Genomic DNA, 15260 nt, shown 5'->3' on the forward strand with positions numbered 1-15260 from the left:
AATTATAAAAAAACTCGAATTGTAATTAGATTCACCTAATCGTCTCAATCCCTCCCCTACTCCTTCCCTCTAAACTCGCTTGAGGTCATATCGGATAGCATTTATGCTTTATGCGAGAAAGCGTTTTCGGTTCGGTAATGAATTTTTGAAAAAATATTGTTCCCCTCTTACACATGTTGTGATACGTATTTCTAGATTGTAAGATTCGGTTTAAAAGATAACCGTTATCTGTCTTCGGAAATCCCACTAGAGTTTTCTTAATAACATGAATATCATATTAAACTTTTTATTTTCCAGTATTTATCTCGGAACTGTTACATCATCATTTAGTTTCAGTATAAATGAAATTATAAACATTAAGTATTTCATTGTAAGGCTTATTTAAAAAAAAAAAAGTTTGCTGATTATGAGTCGGCCGGCATGGCTGGCCGAGTGGTTAGCGTATCCGCCCCGACCAAGGGGCTGCGGGTTCGAATTTCCCTATGGACATGGATGTTTGTGATTTTCCTACTAACTCTATGTGGAAAGGGCATCTGTGACCATTACCACTTCTAGCAGAAGGCTTCACTCCCAAAACCGGATGAGGTACGGGAGTGACCATACGATGTCTACACACGTCAAATGGGAAATTTTCTACGCGATTATGATTCATATTGAATATTATACATTCTGTTGTAATATATACAATATTGTTCGCTCGTATATTATATAACAATGAGTGAAATTTCAGTGTTATGCTCGGATGCCGCCAGCATCTTAAAGATACACGCATTACATATTGCATCATTGTCACGTGTCTCGCATCCTGATCATTGAAATTAGAAACCTATATAACTTTGTATAGTCCAAATTTTCAATGTCATAAGAACTTATGACATTGAAAATTTGAATTGCATAATTAGTTGCATAGAAAGTTCTTAATAAGAACTTTCTATGCAACTAATAGTCTCAATGCTTCGTTCCTGTTCAGCTTACCATGAGAACAGAAACTTCTTTCGTAACAAGAAGCAACTCAGCATGAATATGTTGTAGAAATCTGTTTTATGATCTGCAGTTGAAGCATGCGTAGCGAAGCTTAATTTAACAATACCTATGCGTTGAATGTCATTAGCATGTTACCTCTTCTGTGCTTGAACGACTGGCTAGTCTGTTCTACATATTTTCTGCGCTACATGCAGGTTGATGTTCTGGACTCTCAGATTTCTCAAAAGAATGGAGATCTTTATAGTCCTTCTAGAACTATTTGAGTGGTCGAAAGGCAACTTTTATGTTGCGTTCACATAGGGGTTTTGCAGTGCGATTGAAATCCGTAATGGGATATCGACCGTACCCCTATATGTTTCTATGTATGCTGCGTATACTAAAACGTGGCACGAGAGAGAAAGAGAGAGTGAAAACTTGCGTTCTGCTTGAGGTTAGCGAATTTATTTCTGCTTGGTAAAGATCATTCTATCTCCATCCATTTACGATTACGCATAGGCCCACACCATACCATACAAGTTTTCAAAACACTTAGGCTGCTACGTATGTATGTTAATTGTGTATACTCTTTAGCTGTTTTTGTCTTGCTTAATGAAGAATCTGCGTTTCCGTGAATTAAATCTCTTTCGCATCCGTATAAGACCTGTTAACAAGTTTTTAACTGAAGGTGAATTATCCTGTTATGTGAGCCTAAAAAGCTCGTATAAAAGTTTTCTTCATTCTTCTTCTTCTTCGTTAATGAATTAAGTTTATTGGAGGAGATTCACAATGCACCAACTTCTACATAGTCAAGGAGACGTTGGTGCATTGTAATTGGACTTTATTACTGCACCTCTATTGTTCTGGGAACTAGCGGAAATTATGGTGAAGATTCGATAAGGGTTAAGTGTTTGAATCGAAAAGAGCCTAATATCGCAATTCAATAAACTATAACACTTGACCCTTCACTTATATATTCTCATAACACTTGACCCGTCTGCTTATATTTACTTTCATTTATGGCACTGAGTAATCTTAGATAGTCTATTTTGAAAAATAAAAAAACAGATTTATGATGATCGCCAGTGACTTCAAGCTACTCTCCCAAGCATACTTGAAATTTTGTTTAAGTACAATTGAGATTAGACAAAGAAGTAACAGTAACCATAGAAACCAGAAAGGACAATAATAATGTAATAAATTCTTCATTAGTAATTTATCAAGGATTGTTCATTACGTATCTCAAGTCTTAAATTACTGGTAATTTTTAATATAATAGGAAAGAAGATGACTCTATTTGGGTAGATAACTGATTGCACACAAGGAAACCGCTCTTGGGGACAGAAGAAGTGATGGAGATTAGAATATTCTTGGTAAGTCATACCCATTTTCAGTTTTTTTTTTTTTTTTTTCCTGAACACTTTAGTTTCCGAAAATCCCCTTCACAGCACGATTTTTTAAATTTAATTTTGGGAAAAAAGTGCGAGTTATAGTCGAGTAACCGTAATTTTTTTGCTTTCAAATTGTTAAGTATGGATTATTGGTTAAAGACTGGATTTATAAAACGCACAAAAGAGAGCAATATAGCAGATATAGAAATAAGCAATTTCATCTCATTGATGATAAATTATTTATATTAAGTAAAAATGTATAGTATCCTTATGAATTTTGTTCTATTAAAAATAAATCATATTTGTTTTTGTTTAAATGTACATCTAAATTCAAATAAAACAGACAGTTACAATGAAATATATTTTTATTTATTATTATTATTATTATTATTATTATTTTGATAAGGGTATTTTGAAAAGGTACTTGGTAATAATGAAAATTAAAGAAGGGGTACACGGATATCTGAAGTTTCAGAAACACTGATCTATCTAAAAATATTTAGTCTGAAACATAGGTGTACATTACGATGTTCGTTTTCTTAAATTCCGTTTCGAATTTGGATAGACGAAATAGCGTTTATCCAAACACGCACTTACATTTTTTTCGGAGTCATTTCAATTTTGAATGTGAAACATATTGAGTGTATTGTGTATTCTGTATTTAAGTGACTTTGGACAATTTGACTTTGAATTTAATTGTGTACTTATTTTTAGATTTTTGATAGACAAATAAAATTTTAAAGATAATAGTTTATAAATTATAAACATATTAATCAGCTGAGGGACCATAGCTAAAAATCCCGTATATATGCGGGATAGACTATCAGCGCATTAGGCTGACGCGGCTCGAATTAAATTAATAAACGAATTAAATTGAAAACAAAAGATTTTTATGTTATATTGGGTAGCCGTCTAGAAAATAAATAATTTTCAATAAGAGATTTATTTATATATTTGTTCTTGTTCTGGTTGGAAGACATTGGGGTTGGGGTCCTTTTACTGATTTCTTTAATAAGATTTCTTTAAAATTTTAAAGATAATAGTTTATAAATTATAAACATATTAATCAGCTGAGGGACCATAGCTAAAAATCCCGTATATATGCGGGATAGACTATCAGCGCATTAGGCTGACGCGGCTCGAATTAAATTAATAAACATAGGTTAGTTATAAAACCCTTTAGATGAACTTTGTTTACACATACTGCAGTTGGCCCTTTGTTGATAATTTTTGGATCATTTCATTTTGTGCATTACACTAACAGTGTTACTGTGCAGTTGCCTTTTGTTTTATAAAATATATTTATTGTTGTTTAGTAAATTTTTTGTGAATTTGGATTATTATTCACGTAAAGTAAGTACCTCTATTATATTTTTTCTAAGTTTTAAAAAATCAATTAAATTGTTTCATTTTAGTTAATTATCTTATTTTGAAAACAAAAGATTTTTATGTTATATTGGGTAGCCGTCTAGAAAATAAATAATTTTCAATAAGAGATTTATTTATATATTTGTTCTTGTTCTGGTTGGAAGACATTGGGGTTGGGGTCCTTTTACTGATTTCTTTAATAAATAATTTTAATATCTAGAAATTTCTTAATTATTAAACAATTACCAGAAGTAAACAATATTAAATAAATATCACTGAGAAATCAATCAGTGGCTAAATCTCTATATATGTTAATTTTCAAAAAATACCTAAAATGTAAGCATATTTATTATTCAAAACATCTAAAAAATCAAATTCTTTAATAAAAAAAAAGAGTCAGTCTTGGGCCATTCACCTTAAAAATAATAGTCGGTTAATGGGTTAAAAAATAAGTTTAAGGGAAAATTTCAGAAATTATTATTTATTTTGGTGGACCTTTTAACGCCCTTCTTATTTAAATTATAAAGTCTAACCAAGTGTGTTAACCCCTAGAAAAAAAAAAAGCCGAAGAAGTTATCTGATGCACAAAAGAGGAAAAGACAATTGCAACGAGTACAATTGGAACATAAATTGGCTGGATCGCTGAATAAATTTTTAACTTCAGGACCACATAAAAAACGAAGAACAGAAAGTTCTGACGAAGCAAGTATTCCGTGTAGCTTTACTATAGAAAAAGAGAGGACACAAGATAACTATGAAGAAACAAATGTTACACGCGAAAATGAAACTGGCCTGACTGGACTGTCTACAGAAGTTTCAGCAGAAGAAATATTGGATTCCGATTCAGAGAAACACGAAACTTCAAATTTTAATGTTAATGATCCAGGTACTTGGCCGAATCATATAACTACCAAAGTAAGAGATTGTTTAGTTGAGCATTGCCCGCGTCAAGCAGTTAATAAAGAATTTCCCAAAGATGAGTTTGGCCACAAGTTTTCCGATTCATACTATTATCGAACTTTAGCAAATGGAGAAAAACTTTTACGAAGTTATTTAGTTTATTTAGAATCGCGAAATTCAGTTTTCTATTATTATTGCAAAATATTTGGTAGTCAGAATTCCCAACTTACTAACGAATACGGTTGTAACGATTGGCAACATTTGAGTCATATACTAAAAATACACGAGACAAGTTCCGTGCACATTAAAACTGTTCAAAATACAGCGAACTTAAAATGTCTTTGATTAAGAAATGCATTATTGATTGCACACAACAAAGATTATACGAAACTGAGAAAAAATATTGGCAATCTGTTATAGAACGGTTAATCTACATAATACAATATTTATCAAGACAGTGTATAGCTTTAGAGGTTCTTCACAAAAACTTTTTGAAAATGATAACGGCAATTTTTGAAAGTTAGTAGAAACTGTCGCTAAATTTGATTCGATAATGGCAGAACACTTGCATCGCATCCAAACATTACAAAAAAGGAACATTGCTCATTATTTAGGTGATAAAATACAAAATGAAATCATCCGTATAATTTCTGAAGCTATAAAACAAAAAATTTTAGAAATGGTTAAAGAGGCGAAATATTATTCATTAATTCTTGACACTACTCCGGATATAAGCCATACAGAACAATTCTCTATTGTTATTAGATTTGTTAATCAAAATAAAGATACAAATATAGCAGAAATTCATGAACATTTTTTTGGGTTTTCAATCTGTAGAAGATATCACTGGTCAAGGACTATTTCAATTTATAAAAAATTATTTAAAATTATTGAATATTAACATTTCAGATTTACACGGCCAAGTTTATGATAACGGTTCAAATATGCGAGGCAAACATAATAGACTGCAGGAAAAAATCCTTGAAATAAATTCAAGGGCTTTATTAATTCCGTGTGCTGCTCATTCATTAAATTTGGTAGTTAATAATACAGCTAAGATATCCTGTGAAACTGTAAATTTTTTTGTGTAATACAGGAAGTATATAATTATTTTTCAATATCTGTGAAGCGTTGGGCTATATTAAAAAAACATATTCGTGTTTTAAATTTGAAACCACTTTCTGCTACTAGCTGGGAAAGTAGAGTAAAAGCAATAAAGCCGCTTAAAATTAATATCAAGGAAATTTACCAATTTACGGAAGATGAAACTAAAGATATCGATTCTAGAGTTCAGGCAAACAACTTAATTTTAAAGATTTATTCGTTTAAATTTATTTGCTCTGTTCATGTTTGGTACGAAATCTTAAGTCTCGTAATGTTGCAAGTAAAATAATGCAGAATCCGATATTTGATATAGGAAAAATTACAGAAAATCATGATTATGTTATACAAGAATTAAATACTCGCCGAAAACAGACCAATATTTTGAAAATATTATTAGAACTGCAAAAAGAAGTAGCAAACGATCTTAATATTGATCCTATTTTTCCAGACATTCGCAAAAGAACAAAAACAAAAATGTTGGGTTACGAAACATCAGATGAGACAACGCATGATCCCAAACAAAATTTTAAAATAAATTTTTCTTCGCGATTTTAGACACGACAATAACTTCAGTCATGGAAAGATTCATACTCTTAAAACAACATAGCTAGGAATTTAAAGTTATAAGAGAAATCAGCAAATTAAAAGATAGGAGCGATATTGATGGTATGACTTTATTTGAGGAATTAAAAACTTTGCAATGTTTTATTAAAAAAGAGTCGGCTCCTCAGGATGCTTTAAATTATATATACGAAAAAAAATTAACCGACACGTTTCCGAATACTGCGATTGTGATGCGTATTTATTTAGCATTATCAATATCCGTAGCATCAGGGGAAAGAAATTTTTCAAAACTGAAATTAATAAAAAATTATTTGCGGTCAACAATGTCCGGAGAGCGTCTAACGGATTTATCAATTATATCAATTGAAAATAATATGGATTCATTTAGACATTAAAGATATTATTAAAAATTTTGTGGCGGCTAAAGCAAGACGGATAAATATGTAAAATAAATCTATATTTATACTAATTGTTATATAGTTAAAAGCATATATCCAAATTATATTTGTTATGTAATATTTCTTTTTATATTAAAATAAATGTAATTTTTGTTTATATATATATATATATATATATATATATATATATATATATATATATATATATATATATATATATATATATATATATATATATATATATATATATTCTTGTATTTATATATTAAGGAATAAACATTTTTGAAACTTTTTATTATTAAACATTCCTTATTAATGAATTTCAGTGATTACAATGTTCTACTACTGTTAAATAAAACTTATTTTTATGTATGCGTATAAACTGTTTTGTACTTTTAAAAAAGTAAAATTTTTCGCAAAACTTTTTCATGGAAACTTATTTTATGGGGGCGCTGAAAAAAATTTTGCACAAGGGCGCCTCCTACCCACGGCGCGGCCCTGGCGCCAATGCATTTTTATTAAAAGTACGCTGTTGTTATCATATGGAAATATCCAGGATACCAATATTGGCATTTGGATCCGAGATCAGGTATTAGTCAGAGGTTACGACCTCCTAGCTCAGGGTTCACTGCAAGCTACCATCATTCCCAAACTGTTCAACGGATTTGCCAGTATTTGAGGAATGAAAACCGAGTTTCCGGAAGGAAAATATCCTTCACCTCCGTATAAGACCGCTAACTCATCTTTAGTCGAAAATATCTGATAAAGGTTCCTTATGTCATAGACGGGAATCGAACTCAGTCTTTCCGACCAAAGGGCTTCGTCCGTACTGACTGAGTTATGGAAGCTCCAAAAATACTCTAAACAATGTTAAGAGGGTGTGCTCAGATGCATTAAACTAAAATCGACTAACATCCGTTAAATTATTATTATTATTATTATTATTATTATTATTTCGGGCAACTCCAGGAGTCCTTAGACTCATCAAGGGAGGCCCTAAACATCATGTTCACACAACTATGCGATTACATTCTCACAGTATCTATCATCATACCTTGTCTTGAACTCGTTCACCGTCATAGCACCACAACACACTCTGGCAGCTTATTCCACTCATTTACCACTCTAAAAGTAAAGAACCCAGCTCTAACACCCCTGCTAACCACACTCTTGCCCAGCTTCCATAGGTGTCCCCTACTTCTCCCACCACCAGTCCTGATCTCAAAAATATCCTCTGAATTAATCCTATAGAATCCCTTTAGCAATTTGAATGTCTCAATCATATCTCCCCTCCTCCGCCTATCAACTAGTTTCTGCAACCCACAAATCTTCAACCTGTTCTCATATGGTTCATTCCATAGACCTGTTATCATCTTAGTCACTCGCCTCTGGATCCTCTCCACCTCCTCCCCATCAAGAAGGAACCGAGGTGACCAAATCTGGGCACAGTAATCGAGATGAGGTCTTATCAAGGCTCGGTACAGAGGTACAATAACTTGCTTGTCTCTGCTCGTCAATGTATTTTTCAACAACCAAGTGAGTCGATGAGCTGATTTAGCTACTTTTGCAGTGTGCCCCCTAAACTTGATCTCCTTATCCACCAACACTCCCAAGTCCCTGGCCTCATCGATCTCTTGGAGTACAGTTCCACCAATGTGGTATACTGCTGCTAATCTTTTCACCCCAAAATGCTTAACCTTACATTTTGTCACATTAAATTGACATCCATTCTCCTTAGCCCAGAACTTCAATCTATCTAAGTCATCCTGCAAGACTTTGACATCTTCTGCATTCACTATTGCCCTACCCAACTTTGCATCATCAGCGAACAAATGAATTGTTCCACTTAGATCTTTCCCTATATCGTTAATGAACAGATTAAACAGCAGTGGTCCAAGAACAGAACCCTGCGGCACACCACTAGTCACAGGCCGTCTTTTGGACTCTACGCCTGAATAAACTACTCTTTGATATCTATCCATCAACCAACTATCCATCTCACCAACCCTATATCCATTCCCATATGTTGTAGTTTACGGATTAGTATTCCATGTGGTATCCTGTCAAATGCCTTTGCCAGGTCCAGCAGTATCACTGTAAATCCATTTCCCTTATCCAGTTCAGCCGTCACCTTGTTATAAAACTTGAGCAAGTTACTGAAGCATGATCTACCCTTCACAAAGCCATGCTCTCCCCTGTACAGTATCTCGTTTTCATCAATCCATTCCTGTATTTTTCCCTTGACTACTTTCTCTAAGACCTTGACAACGACTCCTGATATGCTGATCGGTCGGTAATTTGCAACCGTAGTCTTGGATCCTCCTTTATGCAGTGAAACTATTTTCCCCTCTTTGCACACCTTCGGGACTAAGCCAGACCTGAGACTCAGATTAAACAACATTGTCAAGGGCATTGATAATTCTTTAGCCGCTTCACGCAAGACCCGTGCGGGTATACCATCCAATCCCACAGATGTGTTCACATTAAGGTTCTGTAATAAACTAGTCACCTCCACTTCATTCATCACAATTCCCGTATAAACTAATAGTTCCTTCACTTTTTCAATGTCACCATCTGGATGATATGCTTTTGCAAAGTGCGCGCTCAGTAACTCCACTAGTTAAAAGAAGTGAGTATTAAGCAGTTCGATATATATTTATCATATATATATACAGTATATATATATTTTAAAAGAATTGAATGACATAAACCTAGAGAAAAAGAAAAAGTTTAATAGTATCACACATTTTTCGGCCGATTCTGATGATGAAAACCATAGTCATACAATCCTTTGGGATAATTCTAACAACATTTTCCGTTGCCATGACGAATTGGAGAGAAAACTTGTAGAATCTAGAGAAATCATCCTCAACCCTGTACATTGAAATAATAATTTAAGCTACAACCTCCCAGACTGTCATTCTGCTGTGATCAAATACTGGCGCTCACGAGATGCTATACCCCGCATTCACCCAACAATGTGACCAACGAAGGAACAGCTTTGAATACGTTAACTACAACGTTTTCACGTTAAATGTGTATAGTGACTTTCCTGTGCTGTTTACAGTTTTTATCTTCAATGTTTAATGCTTGTTCTTTTCTTTTATATAAAAACGCCTGAAGAAGGCTGTAAAAAGACGAAACTAGTCGTGTGATACTATTAAACCTTTTTCCTTTTCTCTCGGTTTTTTATGTCATTCAATTCTTAAAAAAAATTAGTTTAACAACCGAGTAAATGAACCTCCATGCATATATATATATATATATATATATATATATAGTGTTTTTTTTGTAAAAAAAAAAATAAATGCCTATACTCATTGTTTGTTAACAGGAAAAATTGGGCATTTAAAGGATAAGAAAGGAAAACTAAAAAAAGTATTCACCTATATATTTTTGTTAACTTCATAGTGTGATAATATTTTCTGTCTTAAAGACAGCTGTTGCTGTCTCTTTCGCCAAAATAAGCGACTTTATTGTTTGTCCATTTCTTAGAAATCTTCATGACCACCGTCTTTTCCACTCCAAGAGTTCTTACCATTCGTTTATATAATGCGCATCCTAGCAGGGTTGTAACCCATTGAGCAACTAAGGTAATGCCTAGAAGCGGGCTTAGAGAACTGCAAAATCCGGCAAAATTGTCTCTCAACCATTAAGAAAAAAACTTTATAAAATACTTATTTTCTTGAATATAGGAGCGACATATACCCCAACAACGGTCCTACATCCATTTCTCTTATTTTGATAGTTTAGCCAGTTACGCTTTGCACAGAAGTGTAACGGCTTCACCTTTTTCACAGTATTCATAGATTGATGAAAATTCCGAACACTCAGGTTTTTCATCTCGCAAACCGTGAACACATATATCAACAGACATAAAATAAAGGTTAGCCCATAAGTCACAGAAGGGTTTTAAATTATGAAAAACCAGTTCGCGTAAATGCTTTCCATTTTCGGCTTCCAAAACGGGCAGCTGTTAATGTTTCTGGCTGCAGCCCATAATTTCTGCAAAAATGTTCTCCTTCAGCTGTTAGATTATCTGGAGCTTGTTCACATACACCTTCAGGTAATCCCATAGGAAAAAGTCGGGAGCCATCAGATCTGGAGAACGTGATGGCCAATTAATTGCAGATCTTCACGAAATTATTCGCTTGCCAAAAATGTTCTTAGAAGTTCTCTTTTGGCTCTAGTGGTGTGGAAATATCTCCAAAATAAAATTAATAATTCATAAATAAAAAAGTTATTCAATATTTAAACCCTTCGTGACTTATGGGCTACCCTGCATTTATCCTCAGTGGAATACAGCAGAGGAAAAGCAAGCCGGCTGTATTGAATTGCCTATCCGTCTCTCTCTGGCAGTAATTCAGCTAGGCGTCTAAAACGGTCCTCTGGGATGTTTGTCCATGCTATCACAATGGGATCGCGCAATTCTTGCAGATTGGATGGTAATGGGTTGCTATTGCAAACTACTTATTTCTCTTCATCCCAGATATGCTCTATTGGGTTGAGATCTGGGGACTGAGCTAGCTACCGAAATAAAGGAAACTCACTATCATGTTCCTAGAATATTTCAATACACTACGCGCTTTGTGGCACGACGCATTGTCTTGCTGGAAGTACTCATTTGATAATGGGTAAATTTCAGCCTTGAATGGGTGAACATGATCAGCGATGCTGTTAAGATAGGCTGTTGTATTCAGGCCGTGTTCAGCTGAAAAACATTTTCCATACCGTTGTACCCTAGCCACCACCTGAGGTGTTGCTACTTGGCAGGAAGGATCCATGGCTTCATGTTGTTGTTGTTGCCTTCATATACTGGTTCTATCATGAGCGCGATACAGGGCAAACCAGGACTCGTCAGACAGGTGACATTTTTCCGGTCATCAGCTGTCTAGTGTTGGTGATCATGTGCTCAATGAAGCAGCATTTTCCTGTTCTTCTTAGTGGACAGCATTGGGACTCGGAATGGTCATCAGCTCATGTACTCCATCCTCTTATATCAATTTCACAATTGAGATACAAGGGTTCACTGCCCTCATACATCAATTGTTTCCTTCTAGAGAACTACCGTTAGCTTGAGGTTGTCTGGTTATTACGTCACGCGGTACATCCTAAACACAGCTGTGCGTGAAAACCCAGGAAGAATAGTCGTTTGTGAGATACTGCCACACGCAAGTCTGGCACCGGCAATCACACACTCAAAGTCACTTAAGTCACTTTTTACCCATTCTGATGCATCAAACACAATAAATAGAGCCATCCGATGCCTTCTGCCTGATTTATAAAGCAACGTGCAGTCACAAACATATTTGATGTTTTTAGGATTGGTCATTACCTGGATTACTGAAGATAGATGAACTGTGACCCGAGTCTCTGTCGCTGACATGCTCTTCCGTACACTGTTCAATAATAGTAGGGAGTATTTACGATAGCACTAGGGGAAAATAGATCAAACGATATTTCGATTTTATATTCATTAATTTTTGCGTGTCCGGACAATTCATCGTGGGGACAATTAATCGCGTGGACATCGCGGGGAAAATTCATCGTGGGGAAATTTCATCGCAGTGAAAATTCATTACAGAATAATTCATCGCGCGAACTATTGATCGCTGAAAATGTTATTCGCTAGAAAATTGAAATGATATTGCATTGATACCGATATATGAAAAGTAAATGCAGTGCAAGATAAATTTCACAAAATATAATTTTTATTATGTATTAGTCCGCGCGGTTAGCCGAGTGGCTGGTTGCTTCACAACCATATGCCTGGGAAAGGAGTGTCCTGGGTTTGATTTCCGTGGCTGACATGAGGAGCCTAGGATCTTCTCAGACATGGCCGAGTTAGCCGGTCTTGGGCGAAGACTGCAGGTCTTCGCCCAAGTTTATGTGGGGGTTTTCCTTCCGCAAACAGTAAACCGGCCCTGAGAAGATAACGCTTCTACAGACATAGGGTACACTGGGAGGCATAGGCCAACCACCGTATCCTCGGATAACGGTTGCTGTTATAAGGAATAGAAACCCTCGACACCGTAAAGGTAAAAGAGGGATAGATCGATGTATTATTTATTTAGATTCTCATAATATTTTTTATTCTTATACAGTGAAAGTAATATTTTAGTGATTGGCGAGTTTTCTAATTTCTGTTTCGTCTTAAAATGGTATAAATATTCTTTCTTACTTTGATACTACAGATTATTTACAAAATTATAACCACAACCGTTATACGAGGATAAGGTGGTTGGCCTATGCCTCCCAATGTATCCTATATCTGTAGAAGCGTTATCTTCTCAGGGCCGGTTTGCTGTTTGTTTGCTTGTTTGCGGAAGGAAAAACCCCACATAAACTGGGGCGAAAAACCCTACAGTCCTCGCCCAAGACCGGCTAACTTGGCTATGTCTGAGAAAGATCCTACACTCCTCACGTCAGCAACGTGAGGAGTGTAGGAAGAGTGTAGGAAAAAATATAAAATATATTTAAAAATTGTATCTATTTATTTATGTATTTTTTATTTTATTTTTACACAGTCCGTAAACTCTGCTCTAGAGACCAAACTTTGAAGACATTAACTTTGCCCAAGATTCAGTATATTATTAGTGCCGTTTATTGGTACTTTTGGTTAAAGCATTCATTAGTAAGAAACTGGAGTTTATTTTTAGTTTAGTTATTTTATTTTTTAACTAACTCATCCTTATCGTTAATAAGACGGGGGATCCGATGCTCCAAATAATTGAAATTATGCCTAAAATAAAATTATGTCTATATTCAAACAGATGTTATGATGTAATTACCATGTAATATGACGTAATGGTATGATGTAATTTTAATGGCCACGTAAAGGTGGCCATCAAAAATGTGCACACGAACGCACGCACACACTTATAAGTTGGTGAAAAAGGTTTCGTAATTTTGGTTTGTATATTCTATGGAAGAAGGAATATTTTAACTTAAATAGGTGTTTAATTTCATAGCCCGTTGTGAGATCGTCATGCTAGTTGTTGGAGAGACGTTTTATGTTTTATCTGTAGTGTGCGGTTCGGAATTATTTCATCTTTGGCCCATCTGCGGTACTAATGTACGATAGGTTTTTCAACATTTCTCGAATGCGATTCACATTAAGAAAATTAAATGACATTCTTGAATAAATGTACATGACTTGCAATCTCAGAGAGACTCTACATTGTGCTGTGCCAAACGATATATAGTACTGTGATAAAAATTGGGATTGCTCTTTGCTTCTTCTTGACATAGACATCTCTTCCCTTCCCCATTTTCAAACTACAGTTTCAAAGAGATCGTGCTATAAATTAAGATTTCTTTTCCAGCAGATTTGAGATAAGATACAATTTGATTTCTTTTCCAGCAGATTTAAGATGGGATACAATTTGACTGAATTCTCTTAGTATATGCAGTTCTTTTCCCATGTTAAATGTGTGTTCAGTTTAAAGTCATTATTGATGTTTGTAATATTTTATTTATTATCAAAGAGAGTTTGCTAATATAGCAACTGCATTCTACTGTATCTGTTCTGCATTCTGTCTATTCTAATAATACGATATTCCACCTCCTTTTTTGTATGAATGGTTCTGAAAATTATTAAGGGGTTTAATAATAGAGATAATCTTTCATCATCACTTGGATTTTAAATAGTTAATTTATTATTAGATATGAAGGTTACACTGAAGTAAAAATGGCACTATAAAACTTCGTTTGATAACGTAGCTATACTTTAAGTTGCTTCGTTTTCTCCTCAGCTAGTTCTTTTTGAAATTCATCTTTAATGTTCTTTAAAAGGTCTGGAGAGCGTAAGATATCTAATAAGGTTAAAGCCACAGCTTTTGCAGCAGTCAGAGTTGGTTCCTGAGCAGTTTCCAAGCCTGCAGCCTTCGCAAATCCTTCTGTATGATTACCATCGATGCTGTCTATACGGTACACTGGTTGAATTGTTGGAATCACATGAGAAACATTTCCAGCATCGGTTGAGGCTGTCGGTTCTAGGCTTTTTCTCAGACTTTCGAATACGATACCTGGGAAAATAAATTGAAAAAACGAATTTAATTTATTTTTTATTTTATTCATTTTTATGTTATTTAATGATTTACTTATTTTTTTATTTGTTTATTTATTTTGTGCATATCGCATTCATTTATATGAAAAATGTACAATTATAAATCAATAAATTTATAATGGGCCAGTTGATGTGGAAAAGTATAAAGTTGTGCATTTTGGGATTTAAAAAAAGATTACAAGCTGCTTACCACATTGATGAAACTCTACTCCAGGAAATTGATGAAGCTAGGAATTTGGAGGTGTTGATAGAGAAAGCTAAAGTTTAGAGGACATATTGTTATGGTGTCCAGGATAGTTCATAGGATTGCTTGATTATTGAAGAACTCACTAACAAGCATTCATTACTAAAAATTATGGAAACAACTGCCGTGTTATAGTAAAACATCAGTTTATTATAAATCAAAATAATCACTCGAGGCTTTGATCTTCATATCAAAGTCATCATCTGGAGTATATGTATACTCCAGATGATGACCTTGATGTAATGACCTTCAATATTAAACTG

The 15260-nt window shown here is 34.4% G+C and overlaps 2 protein-coding genes across 4 annotated transcripts in view; one reads left to right on the forward strand and one right to left on the reverse strand.

Annotated features, from left to right (window-relative positions):
- Nucleotides 1–15260, forward strand: part of LOC150101065 (myosin regulatory light chain sqh) — a 127538-nt gene that overhangs the window by 3736 nt on the left and 108542 nt on the right. For 2 of the 3 annotated variants that reach the window (XM_090401395.1, XM_090401397.1), the window contains one exon: nt 2240–2333. In XM_090401395.1, the coding sequence (XP_090257521.1) occupies nt 2313–2333 (21 nt within the window). In that variant the 5' untranslated portion in view covers nt 2240–2312. Of the gene's footprint in view, nt 1–2143; nt 2334–15260 lie in introns of those variants that run through there. The other variant, XM_090401396.1, reaches the window with a different exon arrangement.
- Nucleotides 14322–15260, reverse strand: part of LOC150101066 (xaa-Arg dipeptidase-like) — a 30624-nt gene continuing 29685 nt past the window's right edge. Inside the window, exon 6 of the mRNA XM_090401245.1 lies at nt 14322–14712. Within this exon, the coding sequence (XP_090257371.1) occupies nt 14408–14712 (305 nt within the window). The 3' untranslated portion in view covers nt 14322–14407. The remainder of the gene's footprint in view (nt 14713–15260) is intronic.

Source organism: Typopeltis vanoorti, chromosome 12 (genome assembly GCF_054136105.1).
Source record: "Typopeltis vanoorti isolate ZY-2024b chromosome 12, IOZ_Tvanoo_1.0, whole genome shotgun sequence".
In the NCBI taxonomy this organism is placed as follows: domain Eukaryota; kingdom Metazoa; phylum Arthropoda; class Arachnida; order Uropygi; family Thelyphonidae; genus Typopeltis; species Typopeltis vanoorti.